General features: G+C 43.4%; 1 protein-coding gene across 2 annotated transcripts in view; it reads left to right on the top strand.

Annotated features, from left to right (window-relative positions):
* LOC108244167 (semaphorin-5B) overlaps positions 1-24,538 on the top strand; it is a 30,291-nt gene extending 5,753 nt beyond the window's left edge. Inside the window, exons 3-24 of one of the 2 annotated variants that reach the window (XM_037973784.1) lie at positions 380-3,010; positions 7,687-7,869; positions 9,582-9,681; positions 9,796-9,841; positions 10,517-10,579; positions 10,658-10,756; positions 10,920-11,133; positions 11,228-11,513; positions 11,633-11,768; positions 12,914-13,121; positions 13,201-13,408; positions 14,449-14,566; positions 14,652-14,836; positions 15,814-15,957; positions 16,071-16,218; positions 16,426-16,651; positions 17,279-17,500; positions 17,581-17,751; positions 18,702-18,851; positions 18,985-19,020; positions 20,416-20,627; positions 20,701-24,538. In XM_037973784.1, the coding sequence (XP_037829712.1) occupies positions 7,707-7,869; positions 9,582-9,681; positions 9,796-9,841; positions 10,517-10,579; positions 10,658-10,756; positions 10,920-11,133; positions 11,228-11,513; positions 11,633-11,768; positions 12,914-13,121; positions 13,201-13,408; positions 14,449-14,566; positions 14,652-14,836; positions 15,814-15,957; positions 16,071-16,218; positions 16,426-16,651; positions 17,279-17,500; positions 17,581-17,751; positions 18,702-18,851; positions 18,985-19,020; positions 20,416-20,627; positions 20,701-20,862 (3,297 nt within the window). In that variant the 5' untranslated portion in view covers positions 380-3,010; positions 7,687-7,706 and the 3' untranslated portion in view covers positions 20,863-24,538. Of the gene's footprint in view, positions 1-236; positions 3,011-7,686; positions 7,870-9,581; positions 9,682-9,795; positions 9,842-10,516; positions 10,580-10,657; positions 10,757-10,919; positions 11,134-11,227; positions 11,514-11,632; positions 11,769-12,913; positions 13,122-13,200; positions 13,409-14,448; positions 14,567-14,651; positions 14,837-15,813; positions 15,958-16,070; positions 16,219-16,425; positions 16,652-17,278; positions 17,501-17,580; positions 17,752-18,701; positions 18,852-18,984; positions 19,021-20,415; positions 20,628-20,700 lie in introns of those variants that run through there. The other variant, XM_017430113.3, reaches the window with a different exon arrangement.

The following is a 24,538-nucleotide window of genomic DNA, read 5'->3' as shown; positions in this document are numbered from 1 at the left end:
GGGGGGGGGGTTAAGAGTTGTTGGGTTACCACTTTGGGTCTAATGCTGGCAGTCTTAAATTACCGGCGACTGTTTGAGATTGACAGGTTTTTTTCTATAAATGAGTGCGACGCTCGCGGAAAGATTCGAAGATTCGTTTTAAAAGACAAGGTTCTGACTGATCAAAACAGTACAGAGCCGCCCCCCCCCCCCCCCCTTTTTTTTTTTTTTTTTTCTTGTTCCAGGTGAGTCAAAAATCATTTCGGATGAAAACCAGAGATTTCAGGAGCTCAGGAATGCTGTTTCTCTTTGAGGGAAAAACAAAAACCACCTTACACGTGAATATAAGTTGATTCTTCCTGTGATAAATAAGTATTTATTTTTTATCGATTTAATTTAGATAACTGGAGGATCGTCCTTCCGTCCGTCCATCGCCTGCCGCTTATCCGAGGTCGGGTCATGGAGGCAGCGGGTCCAGGAGAGAAACCCAGACGCTCCTCAGCGGTGCTCTCCAGTTCCTCCTGGAGGATCCTGAGGCGTTCCCAGGCTGGAGAGGATGCAGAATCCCTCTGCCCCGAGGCCTCTTCCCAGCGGGACGAGACTAAACCTTGGTTCTTATAATTCACTCACAGGGGTGGAAATCAGACATGACAACTGTTAACTGTAAAACATCAGTCCTGTTATTACTAATAATTGTTTAGGCAATAATAAATGAGGCTTTTTGCGGCTTTCACATTTCCATTTCACTCTCACCAATGAATGGTCAGCGTTAAAAATGAGAACCAAATAGTCAGAGTTACAAAAGCAATATGGGGTTATGTATTTTACCATTAATGGGTCTTGGTCTTGCCTTACATCCACCAGCATGTTTGGGATTTGTTTTTCTCTCTCAAGAAACCATAAATTGTGGCACAGTTGGGAGAAGCGAACAGACCAAAGTGATTGAAAGAGCTCTAAAGGAGAGCTGACACATTATCCGACTCCTACAAGATGATGAAGAGCTTTTATCCTGTTCACTTGTTTTCGTGACGGATTGTTGGTCGTGTTTTTAGCCCTCCTGAAGCCCACCGCCATCTGTAGAGCTGACCAGCTTTCACCGCTCCCGGTTTGGCTTTCGCTCAGCTCCCGGTCGGTGTCTGTAATCCTTCAGCCTCTGCGGTGACAGCAGGGCTGTGGAAACAGAGCCCGAGGAGGTCGTCCTGAGGTTTGCTCGTCTTCTCGGGGGAGGGGTTTGGTAGCTCTGCTGTGGCGAGGCCGCGGCTGAGAGAGATGGATGTGTCGCTCTCTGAAAGCTGGGGACGGGGCCCCGAGATGTGTTATTTGTCTCTCATGCTCTGCTGGACGCTTGGGAAGCTAAACGAGCCTGTCAGATGATTTATAGCTGCCATTAAATTCTGAATGGTAGGTCACCCCTGCTCCTTATCAAGTTGATAGCCACTTCTGTCTACATCCAAGCCTGACTGGTGGCTGTCATATGTCCTGCTTGTTGACATAAACAGGTCGGTAAAGTACTACAACACAAAGCTGCAACACCAGTCAGGTGCAAAAACCCACGTCCATCCAATTAATCCTACTTATACTAATCAAAGTTTAAATTTAACGTGATGCTTTTCAGAAGTGACACAGTTTGGGCCTTCGGTTGAACAGTTTGTGTCTTCATGGTATTTGTTTTACCCTTTCCATCAGCTTGCCAGCAGTTGTGTCGTTTAAGCAAACATCACAAAGACATAACAAATCGAAAAATTCTCCCAGGAATGAGGAGAAGAGTGTGCTGAAATTAAGACACGTTAGGGTTATCACTGATTGGGGGATTGTACACAGTCAAGTTTTATGCATTTCTTTAGACTTCCTAATCTTACTCTCATATAAAACAAATCTGACAGCTTTAAGAGCTCTTCTCTCTTATTTTACTGACGTATATATTATTTCTGGAGTGTTTAAAACACAGGAACCAAAAACTGTGGTTTTGTGAACTCTTCTTCTTCGTCTTCAGGGGTCGCAGCACCCACCTCCATCTCAGCCAGTCTCTGTTCCGCCGACCATCTTCGCGTCCTCCTTAACGACCTCTGCGAATCTTCTCCAAGGATGTCCTGGCAGCTCCGTCTCCTAGATCCTTTGTCCACGAACTGGCTTGCTGGAAGGGCGCTCCCTGTGTACCTCTGGTGCCCGCCGGGAAGGGAGTTTGGCATAAAAGGGGTGCCGAAACAAACGTGCGGATCACGTATACAAGATCAGTCGAGGCCCGGATTAATGACCAGTCAACCAGCTTGCCGCTGGTGGAAATCGGTCAGAGATCATTGAGGAGAAGAGGGACACAAACATACTGGAGCTTGAAATAAAAACCAAAGCACTTTAAACACTAAAACCTTACAGTGACCAGCAGGAGGCAGCGACTCCTGGAATTAAAATTTGCAAAGAAGTCTTCCAGGAAGGGTCTTTCCTTCTCACTTGATTCTACAGTTTTGACAGAGTTTTTGGAGCCTGTCACTAGCTTCTCCAGAACACGAAATCTGGTTTCTAAAATACAGTATTTAGAGAAAGATTTAAAGGTTGCTGCATACACCTGTTCACTGGTATTGATGCGAATGCACTCAGATGATTTTGCTTCTTAAGGGGGTATTTGTTTGCAACACAGGGAGGCAAAGTGTCCTGATATAAAATGCTTTTAAAGAACATCTGTGAGCAACAACTGGGTCAAACGGTAAAGCTGGTTTCCACCTTAATTTCTAACTAAATCTGAAACGTCTCTCTCTTTTTTGGGGGGAGAGTTAGCGGTTTGCCAAGCGCAAACAGAAGCGCTGCGCCCTTCCTCCCTTTTCTCCCCTCATCACACACACACACACACACACACCCTTCTGGCTCCCTCCTCCTCCCCGCTCAGCTACAGTGTGTGTGCGAGTCGATGTGCAGCAAGTTCTTCCTCTCGTGATTTTCACGCCTCTCTCTCCTTCTCTCCCACCATGTGAAGCGTCTGGATCTGCGCCACTCGTTTCAACACCGACGTTTCCTCGGCGGCAGCGGCGATGAGCAAGTGAGTGATTTTTTTGGTTTGTTTTTAATTGTTGTTTTTGTTTAATATTCAGTGTGCAGGCACGCACGTGTTCTGTGTGGAGGGTCTTTTGTGATGTCTGTTGTGCTTTTGTGGCCAACTTCTCTGCCGTCCCCTTTCTGAGGGCTCATTACATGACCCTTCACCTCACCTTCCTCCTCTTCCACGCTCATCCTCACCTCTGCAGCGCTCTGTCTCACTTCACAGAAAACCATTTGTCCACAGCTCAGGTAGCCCCATTTTGCTCTTTCTTAGTTTAATTGGAGTGAGGTAAAGTGGCAGGTCTGGATTCCAAAAATTGACTTTTTAGCTCCACTTAAGAGGCAACAGCCACGTGTTTCAGTCATTCAGGTGCTGATGCCATCTTCACCGGAAAACATGCAAAAAAAATGTAAAAAGGCTCTTTTCAACCCCCTATAATGTAAAGGCTGTTTCTTGTTGTTGATGTGAAGTGCATGTTTTTGTGAAACAGAGCATTTTTGAACACTTGTGAAATAAAATCAGACTATATTGAGACCTTTTTCCATGGCAGCAATATCATTTAAACGTTGTAGATTAGCAATTTACTTTTAACTAGCAGCTACTCAGAGCAGGTTTATCTGGAGTGACTTTGCATAGAGGCGAAAAGTCCACCCAGTAGCACCACAAGCCCATGTTTTTTCTGCGCTAACACCGTAGTGCATGTTTTGGCCGTTTTACTCTGAAGCAGATTATTACGGATGACAGTCGGATGCAGACTGAGGGTTCCTCGTGCTCCTTCCGACTGATGGGCTTTGCTCAGTTCGGTTAAATCGCTGTCATGTGACCGGATCGCGTGATGTTGTTTCGAACGAGTCTCGCTTCAAAGGGCGCTCCTGGAGGTTTTCAGTGGCGGCTCTTCGTCTGAGAGTGTGGAAAAGACGCGGGCACGCTTTGTCGCCGGTGCTTTGCAATGTAATTTACAGGTAGGTGTGCTAAACGCACACTGGCCTGTATGACGTAATGTTCATTTCTAAGTTGTTACTCGTGCCAAAGAGTGAAATATACTGTATTTATAGTTACATAAATGTTGGATAAGTTCAGCAATTTGACTAGAACTAAATAAAAAGCTGCACAGATTTATGTTTTTCTGCAGTTTGTGTACAACCTCAATCCAAATTAGGTAAAAACGATTGAAATTTCCTCTCATAATTTATTTTGACTTCCCTCATTGTTCACATTAAATAGAGATGATTGAATCTTGCCTAAAAAGACATTTATTTACTCTATTTAGTCTTTAAGATTATTTGTTTTCCCTAAAAGATGACACAGAGCTTTTTTTTGTGCCACGAAAAGAAGGCGATCATATAGTTGCCTTTGTTTGTTTGGCTTCCTGTTAGCAAAATATCTTATGAACCACTGGGCGGATAGTCATTCAGAAGTCAACCTGATTCAAAATGGCTGCCACCGCGGGTCAACCTTACCAAAAACACACACAGAAAAAAATGCTGCAGCAGCTCAGTTTTACACATAAAAACCCGCTGTTTATCATTGGGATTTTATTTGGCTTTTTCATTTTTACTCATTTATTTTATCCTCTCTAACTATTAAACCTTTTTTGTTTTTGTCTTGGGGTTAACATTTCTTAAATATCGCAATTTATCGTCCAATTTTGAATTCGAATCATTATTCGTGGGGGGTGGGTGGGTGCAGCATCCTGCTTGTGTGCTTTTTTTTATTTATTTCAAAAAGCTAAAGAAATGACGTTTGTGGTAAGGACACAGAGGGAGGAGAGATGAGCTGATGAGTGCAGCTGTGCGCCTCTTTAGGATTCCTCCTCTCTACCTCCTCTTGCCGGGGCCAAGCCGCCATCATTAGGTTTGGCACGCCACCCGAGCGGCCATTGTTGGAGCGGCCATGGCACGTTAGTGTGTCTTTTTAACTGTGGCTAAACTCAGTCTATTCACTCGTGAAAGAGAGCAGCCATTGGCAGAAAGTTGGCAGGCCGCACAGAGGGGCCATTCACCCCGTTAGGAAGGAGCTGAGAACACAGCCTCGGAAATGGTCCTCTCTGAATATTTTGATGGAGAGACTTTGGGCGCCTTCTCAGCGTCCAAACCTCCACGAGCTGACTTCATTAGGGATCAATATTACAGCTTGCTTACTTTTAAATCCGAGCTGCAGAACCTGGAGCTTTGCACTCCTTGTTTTTCTTTTTATTTCAAGGAGGAATCTGGAGCTTGGAATCCTGTTTTTTTTGTTTTGTTTTGTTTTTTAAAGGGAGGACTGGGTTGAATCGCTTGTTTCCTTTCAAGATATTTGGATTCAGCCCGAGCACTCGGGTCATTTCAACAACAGGCCGATATACAGGGGTCAGATGCTGGACCCCCACCTTTTATTTTTGATGCTAGAGAAGAACAAATTACCGGGCCTCTGAATGGACAAATAATTACGTGCAATTAATTTCCCTGTCATACATCCTCACTGAAGAGGGTTTAACACCCAGTGTCTCATTCTGTAGCCTTTGAGGCAGCCCTGTAACGCATTATTGCACCTTTTTTGTCAGACTGCAGTCACCGAAAGTGGCTGTTTTGAAACAATTGAGGGAAGAAGCGTAATCTGTCCTGACAGAAAACGTAACACCGATTGTCACCCGGCCACAAAAAGAGGTTCATCCACGCTTTCAAATCAGCTCATTCATAAACGAGCCAAAGGTGTCCAGGGAGGGGACGTCCTTTTGGTTCCTGAGGAAGAGGAAAACGTCCTCCGCTTCAGGTTCCTCTAAAGGCAAGAGAGCTTGAACTGAAAGCTTTGAAAAAGTTGGCCAAGTGTACATAACTCACAAATGGTTTTAAGGGCATTCTGAGGGTTATCATCACTGATAAACTCCCCGAAGGATAATATTCAGATTATTTTTTTGGCCTGCATTTGTACTGAGGAATGCTGGAACTACTGGGCAGCCAGAAGTTAGTTTGTAATATTTAAAGCCAGTGAACTTCTGCAAACATTCCTCTGGATTTTGCCTCAGAAAAGAAACAAAAAGTTCAGATTGATGGAATTACGTTTAAACTTTTACCACACACAGATGGATAGTTAAGGAAAGGGTGTGGCAGTGATAAATCCCCGAGGAAAATAAAACGTTATCAGGTGAAATGCCTAAATAAGAGTGTTAGTCATAAAAGGAAGTAAAGTGTTTCAGTTGAAGTGATTTATTTACGTCTGAGATGACGGGCAGCCGACCTGACGTCTTCACATAGTTTCTGCTTTTCGAGACTACAGAAAGTTTTCTAAGAGGCGTATTTCTGTGACTCCGATGCGGTCGGCGCAGAACGACGCAGGTGCAGCGTGAGGTTGTGGACGGAGGGAGATCAGTCCGAAAGTAAACCGGTGGGCAAACGGAGCTGCAATAACGTTAACAGATACCGCTATCATTCATTAGTGTCGCTGTGCTTCTCAGCAGCTGGTTCCAGATCTTCTTGGTCAACACGTTCGCCTCATGTTGCTGTGGGATCTCCCCCCCAACCCTCGGCGTAAACACAAACAAGTCCCATGAATGGGAGACCCTGTAGTTCCAGTTTGCTCGCAAGTTGTTATGGCTTCGTGGTGTTTTTCTGACACGGCCAACTACATAAATAAATGTCCCGACGCGCCTGTGGCTTCGGCGAACCGTTGCAGCTTTAATGTCTCCTGCTTCTGCTTCCTTCACTCTGGTTTCCAGCTAAATCCAAAATATCTCAAGTTACATTTGGACGCAGTGTGTGCTTTGGCTCAGAATGCCCACAGTATTATGCCTGATCAACTCTGAAAGCATTAAAAGATGTTTTGTTTATAACCTCCTTATCGCATGTTGCCTTGAACGGTAGGCAGTTGTGTGACTCTTTGTGTTCATGTCTGTTAGTGAAATTTCTCATGAACTTCGTTGTGCAAGGTGTGCATTCCTTGACGTTGGGGTACAGTGTGGAAATCATGAAGCGTAAGTTTTTGCGCGCCCTTCATCATCTTCTTCTCCCCCTCGAACCGTAGGCCTCTGAGTGGCCAGTCTTCAGATGATAAGGGGAGGTGAGAGGTAGAAGTGGAGATCTTTTCGCTTCATTAAGCAGCAAAATAAAAGCCCAGCAGGGTAAAAAAAAAAAACTCAGCCTCCACACATATTCAGCTCTCCCAGGCAGTAAGGGACAGATGGACGTTCACCGCCACGGCTGCGTGCTTTCAACTAGTTTATTTTCTCAACTTCAACAGTTTGTTCTGAGTTATAGTTTCAGGAGACAGCTGCTCTCAGTGCTGCGCCATGATGCTGTTGGTTTACCTCAGCTTCGTCCTCCACGGCGAGTGTGACCCTTTAGGTCGCCGTCTAATCGTCACCCCTGAGCAGATTTGATAGACGTGAATGGATTTTGATGAGAGGTCACGCCCTCACGTTTGGCCGCGAGCCCGGGTTTGTTTCTGAATGGATCCCCTCGGTCAGGAGGAGCTCTGCCGACGACTCCCCGTGTTTAGATGTTGGCTTTGAAGAGATTCTGGCCCCTTTGAGGTGAATTGCCGACGACTGAGCCCCGCTGACAGCAAGAGGCCGGATGGGGAAAGCAGAGGCAGCTCATTTAGACGAATGCAGAGGGAACAGGAGCTCATTAACAGAGGCTGCATTTCAGCCGTTTTTATGGTCCTTGTGCTTAGTTTGACATATTTCTTCTGTTTTTCAGGTGATTCTTGAGGACCTGATATGAGACTGAATGTGGTTGTAACTATGATGACGTCGGGGTGGGCGGCCCTCTCCCCTTGTGGACTCGTGCTGGTCATCAGCTGGTCCTTGTGTCTGTCTCAGCAGCCGAACGTCAAACCTGCGGACTGCAGCCGCAAGGAGCATCCAGTCGTCTCCTACCAAGGTGAGGGTGTCTAGCTTCAGTTGTTTATTACTGTCAGGGAGTAAATAACAAACACCACGAACGGGACTGACCAATCTGCATGAATCTACAAACACAGACTCAAATCGGCTCATTTCAGTAAAGACCAAAAGATGTTGAAGACAAGCAACGCAAACCTACACAGACTTCCAGACAAAACGACCTGCCACCAATCAGCCAAATACGTTTTTAGCTCAACAGCAGTGTTTTTTGCTGCTGGAGTTGAATGGGTCGGTGCCGTCCACAACATATGGCTAAATAAGAATATATGGCGCATACGCAGCAGTTAAGACGACTTTTTGGGGGATAAATATTGCTGCAATTGGCAATGAACTACACAGCTCAAGCCTAATTAAATAACTCACTCTTAAAAATGTTCTACACAGGTGTTCTGTGCATATCGTCACCGTCTTCAAATAATTGCCTAAGTCATTTTTTGCAACGTTTCAGGAAACACAAAAAACTGAACTATTTGTTGATTGTTGAGATGATTTAGGCAAAAAAATAATTTTTGAAAAAAAATGACTTAGGCAATTATTTTAAGAAGGTGACGATATGCAACATGCAATAATCACTGTTTTATAATTCCTGGCAGTGAGGTTTTAACTCAAGGTGTTTCTCAGGTGCAAAGGAAATCAGTGTCTTTGTCAGGATTGCTGCTCAGGTTGTTCCACGCTGGACTTTCTCCTGCAGTAACCTACGAGTGGACAAGCAGCTGGACGGACACTGTAGGCTGGACTTGACCACTTAAAATAAAATGGCGTAGTACGTATGTTTGTGTAAAGCAGTGCAAGTGGGGTCAAGATTTCTAACTTTTTGTCGTTAGCTAGGCGGGGGTCAAAGAAATTAGAACAAATCTGCTGCTAGAAAACAAATCACTTCTTTGTCTGAGCTGCAGGATTAGTGTTTTTTTTTAACGTGAGCGTGTGCATAAAAGGCCCTGTGCTTCTCTCCCCTTCCACAGGTCATTATTTACACAAATAAATCAGGAAAACTCCATCCAAGCTATTTAAGGTGGAACTGAGAGCGGATAACCTTTTAAAGTGGGGGAATCGTTTGCAGTTTAGTAATTTATGATTATTTTTTTTTAATTGTGTGGCAGCAGCATGGTCTCATTAAACATTTTCCTCTAACAATATCAAAAGGTTTGTTTATTTTACGGTGTTATTATGACCGGATGTCAGTCTACATTCTGCTCAAATCCCTCGTCTGGCAAACGGCGCTGTTTTTGTTTGGGATTCATTTGTCCTGCTGTTAGCTGAGAAGAGCGAGCGTTCGTCTCGGCGCAGCTAACGTAATCTGCTCTGAAACAGTGTGGGGAGGATTAATTTGTTGCACTTTAGCAGGAGGTTTGCTTGCACTGCTCACAGCTCGTGTTAACAGCTTTCTTGCTCACTTTTAGACACTTTTCGTCCTGTTTGGGTAAGAAAGAAAAAAAACAAAAGTGTCTCTATCTACTTGCTGAATGATTGTGGCTCAAAGGTTGATGGGAGGTTGTGAAGCTGTCTGACTGAGAGATCTAAAAAATGTAACAAACCAGTTAAAACTGAGCTTAACTGAGTTTTAAAGCACACTTCTCACACTCATTCCTCAAGTTTCTTCTACTTTTCCTCTTCTGCTTTCTTCTTCGACTCTTCTTCCTCTTTAATGATCCCTCTTGTAATTTTTTTTTGTTTGTTCTATATTTTTTTCAGCGCTGAGGTCATGGGTGTCTGAGTTTTCTCATCCAGGAGTGAAGGATTTCTCCCAGCTAGCCGTAGACCTGAGCAAAAATCAGCTCATTGTGGGAGCAAGGTGATCAATTCCAGCGTTTTACTGTAAAACAAACAGAGCTCAGAGCCGAAATACTGAACATTTCTACCGTCTGCAGTTTGTTGTTTTACTTCTAATGGGAACAATGTCTTACAGGAACTTTCTCTTCCGACTGAGTTTAAACAATGCCTCGCTCATACAGGTAAGGCTGCTTCATTAAGGACACCAAATGCTCTACTTTTATTTGTCATATGTAGCTTAAACCTAACAGAGTAGTAGGTTAAACCTAACAGAGTAGTAGCTTAAACCTAACAGGGTAGTAGCTTAAACCTAACAGGGTAGTAGCTAGTGTAATAGTTTCCTCCTTATGTGAACTTCTTTGTGTTTTAAAAAAAAAACTAGTTTGGTTCATTTGCAATCATTCATAAAGTTCACCTTATGAATGCCTTTAATTTCAGGTTGTTTTTTTTTTACCCAAACTAGCAAAAATTAAGGCTAAAGGTTTTTTTTTAAACACTTTAGTCAGAGTTCATGAGATGAGATTAAAAAAAGGAACAGATAAGATCAAACTTGGAAACTGAATCTCTCATCTCTAGTAGATGTTTTTTTTTTTTTGCATAATTTAGGAACTAATGGCATTTATGAAGCTAAACACACTATAAGGATTCAATTTAACAGACAGGGACTCTCGTTTGTCACCATTTATGACCCTGCAGACACAAGGCAGGGATTATAAGGTTGTATAAAATCTGAAAAAATGTTTTATTTTTAATTTATGTATTTCAGCTTAAATGCTAGCTGCTCTGCTTGTGGTGTTATTTGCAAGAACTCAGACGCTAATCCAGGCACGAACTCACAAAAAAAAACTTTTTTTCAGGCAACTAAATGGGCACCCGATGAAGACACAAAACGCTCATGTCAGAGCAAAGGCAAATCTGAGGTATCAAACGCTCAATTTCTATAATAATATATTTGCAGTTTTTTGCTCCTTGGTGACGCAAGCAGCTCTTTTCTGCAGGATGAATGTCAAAACTATATCCGTGTTTTGCTGATTAACGGGAGAACGCTCTTCACGTGTGGGACCAACGCTTTTACACCCGTCTGCATAACCAGGCAGGTTGGTACAAACGCTTATCTCAGCAGGTTACCGTGCTCCAAATGATATTTTGCTTTAAGTAACAAGGTGAGACTTTGGTTCCAGTGCGTTTGGTCGTCACAATTTAACCAAAATGTTTGAAATCATCTGATTAAGGCCTTGTATCGTTTATTCCTTCGGTCAGATTTCTAACCTCAGTCAAGCGTTGGACACGGTGAACGGCGTGGCCCGATGTCCCTACGACCCGCGTCACAACTCCACCGCCATGGTGACGCAGAAGGGCGAGCTATATGCTGCCACGGTGATTGATTTCTCCGGGCGCGACCCGGTCATCTACAGGAGTCTGGGGAACGTGCCGCCTCTACGATCTGCTCAGTACAACTCCAAGTGGCTCAACGGTTAACCAAGCGCCGCAGGGATTTATGCTTCTTTTTAATCTTGTATCAACTCACGCCTCTGAACCTTTTATTATTATTATTTTATTTCCACCAGAGCCTCATTTCGTGTCTGCGTATGAGATCGGCCGGTTTGCCTACTTCTTCCTGAGAGAAACCGCCGTCGAAAACGACTGCGGGAAGATGGTGTTCTCCCGGGTGGCGCGTGTTTGCAAGAACGACGTGGGCGGCCGTTTTCTTTTGGAGGACACCTGGACCACCTTCATGAAGGCCCGCCTCAACTGCTCACGCTCCGGGGAAATCCCGTTTTACTACAACGAGCTGCAGAGCACGTTCCACTTACCAGAGCAGGAACTCATTTACGGCGTCTTCACCACTAACGTGTGAGGATTGTTCACTCTTTATATAACTACCAAACTGGCTGTTCTCTTTTTGGCATAATCATTGTTCATTCCTATATTACTGTGAGCAAACCGTAATTAACTCCCCTCCCTAACTTCAGGAACAGTTTATCAGCTTCTGCTGTTTGTGCCTTCAATCTGAGCTCCATCACCTTGGCCTTCAATGGACCCTTTCGCTACCAGGAGAACCCCCGCACTGCTTGGCTCTCCGCCCCAAACCCTATACCCAACTTTCAGGTGAACCACAGTTTGAAACAAAGGGAAAATATTCCACACTAACTCCATGTGACTTTAATTTATTTTTAATTTATAAAAGCCATTTGTTTTAAGTTGCAACCACAAAACATTGTTGTTCAGCTATGTTTGCAGATCTGCATTTACCTTCTAAACATTAAAACTCTTTCTCTCTGTTAGCAAAATCCACTGAACAGGTTTTAATAAAACACTCACTGGATGTACCTCTACAACAGATTCAAGATGGCTCATAGCTAATCAACCTTAGCCAACTCAGTCAGTTTTACAGATATTTAGGTAAAACTTGGTGTGGGGATAACTGACAGATGCCTCAAGATCTTTGTTTCAAACTTTGATATGTAAGGCAGCGGGCAATATACATCTCTTTAAGGAACTCTTGTTTTTAATTTTAAAATATTTTTACAAATTCAGATAAATTCTGGCTCAGCTCACACACTCTTAAAACATACCTCAAACCTTCAAGTGGAATAGATGGAAGACTAAATAAAGATCTGTTTTTATGGTATGTGGGCAACTTTATAAGTTTAATTCCTTTAGACTAAATTATCAAATTCAAACTTTCAGACTATAATACTTGTGTGGGAGTTTTCAGACATATATTTGGATGTTAAGACTCAAAGATTCAGGATCATTAATTAGTTGAGAGAGCTACTCCTCTGGTTAAAAGTACAAATTCAAGTGCTGTGATTTATAATGACTTACAAGCCAGCAGGTTGAATAAAGACACAGATTCAGTGTTTTTAATTTCCATACACAATATATGTGGCAGAAACTAATTTATTCGACTGTTTTTACAAAAGTGGCTTTAATTTGTAGGTCAAGCTAAGCTTTCGCAGGTGGTATTGTAACTGTTTTTAGGGGGAAATTATGCCTGAATATTAAATAACTGATCATATTTGGAAGTTCATAGCTCACTTTTCATTGTCCATGAAAATTTGCCTTATTTACAACTTTTAGTAAAATTTGATCAAATAATTTGAATAACATGTATAACATTGTATGTTTTTTTTTGTAGTAGTAGTGTTTTGCATTTCATATTGAGCTCATTTATGGTAGAAACTCCAATGTTATGCTGAAAATAAAAGCTGAAATTGTCTTTTTGTGGCACTAACATGCTATTTCTTTAGTGTGGCACCCTGGATGAAGATGGCCCCGGGGAGAATCTGACAGAGCGCAGCCTTCAGGACGCGCAGCGGCTCTTCCTAATGAGCGACGTCGTCCAGCCGGTCTCCGTCAACCCTCTGCTCACCCAGGACAACCTGCGCTTCTCCAAGCTGGTGGTGGATATCGTGCAGGGCCAAAACGCTCTCTACCACATCATGTACATCAGCACCGGTGAGCTAGGTTACTGAGCAAAAAAGGAAACAAAAAACTTGTAAGAGTTTCTTTCCTCATTTTCTTCTCGTTCAATCAGAGTATGGCACTATCCTGAAGGCTCTCGCCACAACCAACAAGAGCCTTCATGGCTGCTACCTGGAGGAGCTGAGGATCCTCCCCGAGGGGAAAACGGGAACAATAAAAAGTCTGAAAATCCTCCACAACGACAGGTCACTGTTTGTGGGGCTCGATGACAGACTGGTGAAGATTCCATTAGAACGCTGCTCCAGATACCCAGCCGAACGGTACGAGCCTCGTAGCTTTGACTCGGGGTCACTATAAACCAGATATATTTAGTTCAAATTAACTTAGACGCTTTAATTTACTGACTTAACTTGATTAATTAATGACAGAATGTAGGGGTGTTTAAAGGCACCAGCATAATCCACAAGAAGTCACGAAGTCGGTTCGTGGTCACATGTTTGCGAGATGTTCGTTTTCTCACACACCTTTCATTGTCTGCAAGACACTCGGATCAGAACTCCCGGGAAGCTCCTCCCTCCTGCGGCGTTAAAACGGGTTTCTTCCCGCCGACTTCTCAACTCTCCTGTCCTCGTACAGATGTTTGCTTCCCTCACTGCGACCAGACGTGTTTATTAAACCGACTGAGATAGTACACGCCGGTTAGTATTTGTAAATATGACGGTGCTTAATAATGAGCGAATGAAGGGAACGTGTCCTGACGCCACCCGGCCTAGGCGCACTTCCTCCCGGCCACCACAGCCACAAAGAGCCGCCCGTGTCTCTGCTCGGCCTTTTTAAGCTCACAGGTTTCTAAGTTTTGCTGGATCAGTCGTAAAAACGGTGGAGCAGCTGAAGCAAAATGGCTCCATTAAAGCTCAGAAACACGCCCACAACAACTTCTGACCAATCACACGACACATGGCGCAAACCCTTGTGAGAAAACGTTTGTCATGAAGGGGTGGATGAAGCTGCTACATGAACAAAAATGATGGAATTTTTGTCACGCGACCACGAGACTGAAAGCTGACTTTGTGACTTCTCATGGAGGATGGAAAAGGCCTTCAGTCTGAAAAATACCCCCAAAATTCTGACAAAGATGATTACATTAGGAGCTCTGTTTTTTTTCTCTGTACTTATAGCAGACATAGTGAATTTGAGGATAACAAATACACTTCTTGAACACCTTGATGGACACTGAAGTACTCTATGTTCAGTTTTAGAGTAGGTTTTGACATTCCTACTGCCTATACATCATAAATATGTGTGCATTACAAGATAAACAAGGCTAAGTCATGAATATACACTCTGAACTCTTAACTAGAGAGTGCATGGAGGCTCGGGACCCTTACTGCGGCTGGGATCACAAACAGAAGCGCTGTACCACCATTGAAGGCAGCTCCAACATGAACCAGTGGACCCAGAACATCACTGAGTGCCCGGTAAGAGCAAAGCTGTAGACGTCGTGCTCCATGTGTGCTTGCAAGCAGGGTTTTCAAGTCTTGTTGCCAAACGTTCTCTCTGGAGGTGAGGAACCTGACGCAGGACGGCGGGTTTGGTCCGTGGGCACCGTGGCAACCTTGCAACCACGATGACGGCGAGGGGTTTTTCAGCAGCTGCGTGTGCCGGTCTCGCTCCTGCAACGGACCGGTGGCCAGATGTGGAGGAGTTGAATGCAAAGGGCCGACGATCCAAGTGGCAAACTGTTCCAGGTACATTTAATCTTTTCACACCAACCACACCGGACTGAAAGATCAGCCTAAGCTGCTGGTGTTTGATACGTCACAACGTTGCTAGATTTGGTCTAATAAAACTCTAATAATATTAAAGGCCCAGCAGTCCTTGAAGGAATGCATCTCGCCCGCTGCCTTTCATGCCAGAGTTTTAGTCTAAGATCATCTAATGATGAGAAAGGATGGAGTTGTAGCCACTTTGGTCAAACCTTAAAAATACCATTATTTGTGCTCTTGCGAGATGTCGTGCTTATTGTATGTGTTGTGAATGACTCTTGGCTGCTACCACATCAAATTTTAACTCAATGCCTGTAAAATTGACTGAGTTGTCACCATTTTGTGGCAGCCATCTTGATTTAGATGGCCTAGCAGTCCTTGTCAGTCTCAGCCATTGTGTCCTTGGGCAAGAAACTTCACCTGCCTCGTCTGCTGGTAGTGGTCAGAGGGCTCGCTAGCGCCGGTGTGATGGCAGCCTCACTTCTGTCAGCCCGCCCCAGGGCAGCTACAATGTAGCTTACCGCCATCAGTGTGTGAATGAATGGGTGAATGATTTTAATGTGAAGCACTTTGGGGTCCTTGGACTAGATGAAGTGCTATACAAGTGCAAGCCTTTTACCATTTAGATTGACTCGTAAAGTCAGTTTTAGTGATTCAGTGATTTGTTTCTACAAGTTTCATTGAAATTCCTCCCGTGGTTCATGAGATATTTCGCTAACAGACAGACAGAACAATATTTTCCGCTTTTTGCCTTTTGGTCTTTTTGCTACAAAATCACTGCTTTTGTAGGAATTGTCCTCTAAGGCTCAAATGATCAACAAATAAATTGTTGCTTTGGGCAGTTTGTTGTAAAATATCAGCCTCACTGCAGCTGTTAAAGCAGGTTAATGACATTCTGGTGACATTTAGCTTTAAATTCTCAAACCCCTGAGCTTCCAACCCCTGTGACTGTTTCTCAGAAATGGTGGCTGGACTCCCTGGTCGTCCTGGGGTCAGTGCAGCAGCAGCTGCGGCATCGGGTTCGAGGTGAGGCAGCGGTCGTGCAACAACCCCTCCCCTCGCCACGGAGGTCGAATCTGCGTCGGCCAGGGCCGGGAGGAGAGGTGAGGAGGGCCCGCCGCTCCCGCAGCTGCTGCGGACGGAACGTGTTTCCGTGCCGCTGCTTGTCCAGAGTTGTTTCTCGGTGTTTCACAGCGGTGTTGCGGATTGTTCGCAGGTTGTGCAACGAGAAGAAGCCCTGTCCCTTGCCCATGTCGTGGACAGCGTGGAGCCCCTGGGCTCACTGCAGCGCCGAATGTGGAGGAGGGGTCCAGTCCAGGGCCAGAACCTGTGAGAACAGGAACAGCTGCCCGGGCTGTACGACGGTACTGAAGCACTTTTATTTAACAAAACGAAACAAATGAGCTGTCTAAGAAACAAAACAAGGCTTGTAAATTATTTCCACCTTCCTGCAATGTTTGCAGATTTAAATTTAAAGTTATGATTCCATCATTTTTGCCTGGAGGTTGTAAGACCGAATTTTCCATTACTTTCAACACTGATGAGATTTCTTCATCCTTTTTTTTTCCCAGGAGTTTAAGGTCTGTAACCTGGAGAGTTGCCCCGAGGTGCGCCGCAACACCCCCTGGACGCCCTGGATGCCAGTCAATATGAGTCAAGACGGCTCCCGGCAGGAGCAGAGGTTCAGGTACACTTGTCGGGCACCGCTGCACGACCCCCAGCAGCTGCAGCTGGGGAAGAAGAAACTGGAGACCCGTTTCTGTCCAAACGATGGATCCGGAGCTTGTCAAAGTGACTGTGAGTGCAAAAAAAAGAAAATAAAAATGCTCAAGAACATTTACAGATAAAGCCTCATTTGTCCTGTTAGTTATCAGTCCATGTGTTTTATTGTAACCATGGAAACAGATGATATATTTGACTGCTAGGATGTGAGTTGAAGCTCATTTTTAGGATTTAAATCCATCTGGTATTTCTGTGAAACACTTGATTGAACCCCACAGACTGGTTTCATGTCTGTGGACATCAGTCACCGCGTTGATTTAACATTTATGAGTGGTTATAGGGAAGCAGATGCTAGCTCTTTCATTTTCTTTTCAATGGTTTTGTTCCAAAGGGATAGAAATTAAGAGACAGATGGGGTGAAAATGTCATCTCACCTGCAGCTGTCTGCTTAGGAGAGGAAACCTGAATGAGATGCTTCTCTTGGCCTTGTTGATTCATATGTAAATAACGTTTGATTGCTGGTTCTCTGGGACCTGTAGTATTTTCTCCAGTGTGACCCACAATGCATCTCAACAATTAATGTTCCATAACACGCTGCCTGCTGAGTCTGGCAGTTAAAAAAATACAACATGTGGCTTATTTTTTTTGGCAAAATGTTTCTAACCTTGGATCTTTGTTTTTTATTTCCTTCTGTATTTTCAGCTTTGGTTGAAAATCTGATTAAGACCAGCGGCAGAACTTTTTCCCAGCCTCAAGGAGCCCGGTGGGGATCCTGGGAAACGTGGTCCGGCTGTTCCCAGAAGTGTTCCCGAGGCTTTCGAACCAGGAAACGGAGCTGCTCTACGCCAGAGGGCAGGACCGGCCCCGCGGCCTGTGCGGGATCCCCGGTGGAGTACCAGGACTGTAACGTTCATCTCTGCCCAGGTACCAACATGGCTCCGACCGTCAGTGTGGCCGCAGTGGGCGCAGTGGCGCATTGCGTTAAAGCGCCGGTTTGTTTGCAGTGGACGGAGGCTGGTCGTGCTGGTCTGCCTGGTCCCAGTGCTCGTCCAGCTGTGGAGGCGGGCACTACCAGCGGACCCGGACGTGCAGCAGCCCGCAGCCTGCGAACGGAGGAGACATCTGTATCGGCCTGCATACAGAGGAGGCCCTCTGTAATACACATCCATGTGAAGGTGAGTTAACGACTATTTAAAAGCAACACAAGGAGATTTATTTTATTTAATGAACACACCTGCTGCCTTTTAAGTCAGTCGGGATCAAATATTCAGTCCTCATGATGATTATATGAGTCATCAGCCTTTTCTTTAACAAAATCAAGCCAAAGAAATGACCTTTTCTCTGAAGATGCAGCCTGAATCCTGAATGACTGCTGTAGAAGCTAAAACTGGGATGTTAAAGCTAGAGGAAGCAAAATGCTAGCTAAAAGTAGCTAAAACCTAAAATTATTAAAGGGCTAGCTAAATGCTAAAAGTGTAAAAAGACTAACTAAAAGCTAAATTTATCAAAAGGCTAGCTAAGAGCTAAAAGTAGCAAAAAGCTATCTATGAGTTAATAGTAGAAAATACTAGCTAAAAGTAGCAAAATTGTTGCTGAAAACTGTAAGGTTAGTCAAATAGCAAAAGTTAGCTAAAAGCAGCAACAGGCTATGTAAGAGCTAATAGTAAAAAACTAGTTAAAACAATAAAATGTCAGTTTAAAAACAAGAAAAGTTAGCTAAAAGTAGCAAAAGCCTAGCTACAAACTAAAAGTAGCCAACGGCTAAAAGCTAAAAACAGAAAGTTTGCTGAAGCTGAACACAAACAGAACATTGTTTTCGAAGGAATTAAAGAGATCTCAATGTGTTTTTTTGTAAATAAAGTTAAGTAATTAAAAAAGTATAAAAGTTACAATAAACAAAGGTCGAAGCTCTCCTGAATGAGCCGAAGGTATTGATTTATAAATAGCTAAAATAGCACAAAGTATGCAGAAGTAGTTTAGATTTCAAAGAAACGTACAGAAAATAAAAACAACAGTGTGAATGCAGAGTCATTATTAACACAATAAAGAAGCAAACGAACAGATAAGCCACACAAACAATAAAAAACGAGGTTCAGCTCTCGTTGTTTCCTCTCTCTGCTGGCAGCTTGGGCTGATTGGACGGACTGGGGAGACTGCGATGAGGAAGGTCTGCAGCATCGCACTCGTCGCTGCGGGGACGACCAGGAAGCCGCAACCAACCTCTGTCAGGGCAACCTGACTCAGTCCAGACCCTGCCAGCCTCACGAGGTGCCAGGTCAGCGCAGGAAACCCGCCGGCTGCGGCTATTCGCTGGAGAAACGCATCTGAACGCAATAAACACAGTTAGAGATACGTGTAATGTGTAAACATATATGGATTTTGATGTTTTTTGTGTGATTTCTCTCCAGTTATTTTACCCGAGCAGGACAACCAGAGCTGTGGAAGTGAGTCAGACTTTTTTTTTCCCCTCCTCTTCCCGATCAGTACCGTAGATTATTTCCATCTTTCTGTCTCTTTCTCTTTCACACAAACAAACAGGTTATAGAAGTTCATCCACTCCTGATTTGTACCACACAGGTGGAACAATGCTTTCTTTTCTCTGCGATTTTAAATTTGCCTAAGGAATCAGTTTTTAACCATTCCCTACCTATTAATAGACCTATTTGAGTCAAAACTCAAATAGGACCAAAACTAAAAATGTTGTTCGAGATGAAAAATGTAAAGTTGTTACTTTTTTGATGTGTTGAGGTTACTTTTTGCTTACAGGTTTGTGTTATAAACAATCCATTGTCCTCTAAATGTCACTAAATCCTGTTTAAATCTGCCTGATTGGAGCTAAATTATCTTATATGCTTTTAAGGCTTGAAAGGTTTTATTGAGTTGATGTTAAAAATTAGTTGTGACTACCAAAGCTTCCTTCAAAGTATTTCAAAATGCTGGAAATTTTCAAAGAATTAATGGGAATAAAACGGGAATTTTGAAAATATCGAGGGTTGGTCTTTGACTGGATTTTGAATACAGCTGGTGACCCATGCTGCAAAATGAGTCACAGTGGAGAATTTTTCAATATTCCGTTTCAGAACCTTCAAAATGAGGCGTAGGTTGTTGAAATGTGACTTAAACTAGTTTTGTTTATAAAAACTCGATTTTCGTTGATCGGGAGTTCCAGCTGTATTTTTAAAAAGGAGAATCCCCAAGCTTCACAATGAGGTCAAACGGTTATACGAAAGGATTTCCTGGCAGAGAAAAATGGTCCATTTGAAAGGAAATAAAAAGGATTATTTCTGAACACATACCTGTTAGAAAACTTTGATCCAAAGGTAAATTAGGAAGATTATTTGCTATTATAGTTACCGGGATCACTAGACTGTGTCTTTATGGACTCATATTTAGGCAAATCTTACAGCAGAAATCTATATTTTGATGTTTTTTGCACTGAGCCTTGTGCTCATTCTGCCTGGACGGGTCACATATCTTCATACAGCTTTTCCTCAAAATATCTATTCAGACAGCGTCAGACGCAAATTTACTAGCTTGTACACATCTTCTGTTTTGCTGGTGGAGATTCTCAGTCGTCCAAGATGTGGTAAATCCAAAAAATGTTAAAAACCAAGACCCTAATGAGCCTCTATTGTGAGGAGAGTGAATTAATCTGCATGTGAATCGATCTCATCCTTGAATGAGAATCAGAAACATCTTCAGATGCAGAACAGAAATCCAGCTGTTTTGTTTTTTAGCCTTTTTTGGATCTTCTGTTTTGTCTAAAAGACAGCAGTTTGCCCACACTTCTCTGTCTCTCTGGTTTATGGTGCTTATTCTACTTCCTCCCCTGCTTGCAGCCTTCACTTTGTTCCAGCTGGTGGCTGTGGGCTCAGCCAGCTTCTTTGCTGCGGCTCTCCTCTCCGGGCTGGCTTTCTCTTACTGCCACCACCTGAACCGCCCGTCGGCGGAATCAGCGGTCATCCACCCCAGCACCCCCAACCACCTCACCTACAACAAGCAGGGCAACGCCACACCAAAGAACGAGAAATACATCCCCATGGAGTTTAAGGTGGGCTGCGCCCGCACTTCATTAGGTCTGAGAACGTTGTTCGTCTTTGTCTAAACCTTTCCCCGATCTGCAGACGCTCAACAAGAACAACCTCCACGTGAATGACGAGACGTGCAACCACTTCTCCTCCCAGCTGGCCTCCAGCAACATGTTCACCACCACCTACTATCCTCCCTGCGTGAGCAAGTACGACTTCCATGCCGACTCCCCATGCAGGTCCTACATGCACAGCTGAGAGGAGGCCTCCGTCTTCCCCTCATCGCCTCCGTGAAGGCTTTCCTTCTTCAGCATGATGGATTAAACGGTTTGAAGTAGCCTGAAAGTAAACACCAAAATGTTTTAGTTCTGTTTCCTGCTTGGTTACAGTGGGAACACGAAGGCTCAGATCATCCAAACAACACTTTTCTCAAGATTTATCTGGTTTTATTTGCTCAGGACATCAGAACAACCTCATCTCATTTCAGGATCAGGATTTTGTTTTTAATGTTGTTTAATTAAATGACTATCCAATTTTTCCACTTTTGAGTTTAAAAGAAGACTCTTTACGGCACGATTTATGCAGTGGCTCATTAAAATGCTGCGTAAATACAGAAAAAAGGTTGGTTTTTTTTACAGTATGGGGTCATCTTGCACGCCTTTTTGGGTAAGATCTATCATTTTGTCACCACTTTGGAGAGTTTTTTTTTTACATTCTCTGAAACTGATTAGATTAACAAGAGCTGAATGTAGATCAACTCACAGTGCCTTGAAAAAGTCTTCAAACCCCTTAAACTTTCCCACATTTTGCAACGTTACAACCACACCACATATTTTGATGAGATTGTAGGTGAGAAGCCAACAAAAAGTAGAGCATTATTGTCAAGTAGAAAGGAAATGATACACAGTTTTCAAAATCTGTTTACAAATAAGAACCTGGAAAGTGTGGCGTGTATTTGTACTCGGCCCCCCTTTTAGACCGTACTTTGTAAAACCATCTTTGCTGCGATTGCAGATGCGAGTCTTTAGGAGTGAAATTTTGCCCACTCTTCTTTGCGAAACAGCCCAAGCTCAGTCAGGCAGGATGCAACGCACTGGATGAACAGTTTAGGTCCAGACTCTGACTGGGCCATCCTAGCACGTGAATATGCTTTGACCCAACCCATTCCATTGTAGATCGTTCCTGACGTTTCGGGTCGTTGTTCCTCTGAAAGCTGAACCTCTGCAGTCTCTTGCGGCATCTAAACACGTTTACTTCCAGGATTGTCCCAAATTTAGCTCCGTCCATCCTCCCTGTCCCTGCTGAAGAACAGCATCCTCCACACCATGATGCTGCCACCACCATGTTTCACAGTGGGGATGGTGTGTTCAGGGTTAGCTTTCTTAGTTTCGGTCTCATCTGAGCAGAGCACCTTTTTGGGGCTTGTTGCAAACGGGACTACTTATTTTTGTTGTTGTTTGGTTATTTATGAAATTCATTTTGTGTCATTGTGTTTCTGTAGATACTTTTTGTTGGTTGATTGTTCTGGATTCAGGTCATGTTGCTCCCTGTTTTCCGTCAATGCTTCCTTGTTTATGTTAAGATTCCCCGCGTTCAGTTCTCACTGTCTCTGTGCCTCATGTGTTCATTTCCCCTCAGTCATTCATACCTCCAGTTAACCATCCTCATGTGTTCATCAATCTCAGCTCTTTCCACCAGTATTATTCCTCCCAGTCTACTTTATAGACTTGGTTTGCTCTCCTTCATCATTCACTCACGCTGTTTGTTTCCCTGCCTATTCCCTCCTAGTTTTTGTTTTTTGTTACTTCGCATTTGCCCGCTGCCCCGTCAGCCTTTTATTTTGTCACTAAGATTAATTCACACACAGGTGGACTCTTAATTTATTAATGAGGTGACCTCTGGAAGCAGCTGGTTGCTCTGGATTTTAGTTCGGCGTTTCACAATTATGCACGACTTTGAGTTGGTCTGTCACATTAAATCCCAGTAAAATACTTTAAAGCGAGGTTGACGAAATATGGAAAAGTTCAGGTGATATAAAAACTCTTTCAAGGCACTATAAAAATCAAAGACTGGATATTTATAGACATTACCGCCGATTGGGAGTTGACTTTTTGTTTGACAGCTTTTGCAGCGTGTCTTTTAAAGCTCGCGGGCTTCTTCCTGGTTGTCAGAATCCAGTTTGTTTTGTTTGAGGCACGAGAAAAGGACGCCGTTTCCCCGGGGAGCTGCATGCGGTCAGGTCGATCCCCCCGCCTACAAGCCTCAAAGACGTGAAAGCGCAGCAGCAAGGACGCGGCCTGACGAGCCTTCTCCCTGGCGTTCAGTGAGTGCTCAGGGCTGTATACCGGCTAAAGAAACCGGGAACACCTTAAGGACAACCAGCCACCCGTTTTGTTGACCTGTGGACTAGTCTGCGGCCAGCTTGGCCAATGTCATGACGAACGGTGAGAAACTTAGACAAGGACTTGAAGATTTATATCTGGCTTGCTTTAATTTTAATGATAAACACGCAATGAAAACAAAACACTGAATTCAACAGCTAATGACACGTCTCACTGCGTACTGTACTCTGTTAAAGGTGTTTCTATGACTTTCTGATCAGCAGATTGTATAAATTATTTCACTGATGCCACAGTTTGTATTGATACCTTCATCTGCTATAACACGTTTCAAATATGTAAATTTTTTGGGAACACTAACATTCTGTCCAGCTGTACCTTGTAGTGTTTATTTTAACGAAACATGGCCGATTCATGAGCCTCGAATCACCGTTTTCACTGTAGGTCACTTCGTCCGAAGCAGCAAAACCTAACAATGCGCGTCTATTAGCAAAATATCTCGTGAACCACTGTCATTAAACGTGGACTCGGCCCATTCCAAGATGGCTGCCGCGGCCAACTGACCTTACAGAACGCGAAAATGGCTAACAGCTCAGTTGGTTTTACAGATATAGAGCTGAAACCTGACGTGGTAGTAGCTGAGAGTCATCCCAACACAAAAACTGTGCAGTTCCTTCAAGGGGTTCTTCTAATTAAAGGGTAAAAGAGTCCGTTTGTTTCAGCTGAAGTATTTATTACTAAATAAACTGGAGATTAACCGTACCGTTTTGGACAAAGTTTACATTTCTTTTGCACTTTTAGCTGAAATGCTGCAATTAATTGAAACAAATGAACCGGAAAGCGTTTAAATTGTACATGCTTCTACTTTATTCTCCACATTTAATGCCAAATTTGAATCGTCTTTGCCAGATTTTCTTTTTCCTGAAAGTCCCAGAAGTGATTTAATCTCTATAATATATCGAATTTTACACCTTTCAGAATGATTAAGTTTTGGACGTATTTTTGGTTCAGCTCCGCTCCTTTTTTTTTGTTTGTTTTCTTAGGACAAAATGCACAAGATATTTGGAACTCCAGAGATTAAAAACTAGAAATTAGAGCTTTAAATAAGTATGAACCTTTCACACAAGGTTCGTTTTTGGTTACAGGACAATACGTTGATAATCAAAATTAAATATCTTGTGTTTTTAAACTGTAAATACCATGAAAGGTGTTCCTCATAGTGTGTGGGAGGAATTAAACAACGTGAAATACGCAGCGTGTCTTTAGTTCTGGGCTCTTGCATACAACTAACTGCATGCACTGACACATTTCCATGCATACAGTCTGTGTTTTTGTGAACTGTACAAAAATGTATTTGGTCGGGAACGTAGAAAGACTTTGTGTTGAAAGGTGCTTTTATTGTGAAATCTGCTACACATCAGACACAGTTTCTGCTCTCCAGGATCCTTGAATGAGTTTGTTTCGCTCCAAAAAAAATAAACACTTGATTCGACTGAACACTGCCTTTTAAACACTGTAAACTTTTGGTACTCTATATTTTTGTATAATGTGCTCTGTAAAATAAGAGTTTCCGTTGAATAAATGAAATTTGATGA

Source organism: Kryptolebias marmoratus, linkage group LG23, assembly GCF_001649575.2.
Source record: "Kryptolebias marmoratus isolate JLee-2015 linkage group LG23, ASM164957v2, whole genome shotgun sequence".
Taxonomy (NCBI): domain Eukaryota; kingdom Metazoa; phylum Chordata; class Actinopteri; order Cyprinodontiformes; family Rivulidae; genus Kryptolebias; species Kryptolebias marmoratus.
This window is presented reverse-complemented; position numbering and strand designations above follow the sequence as displayed.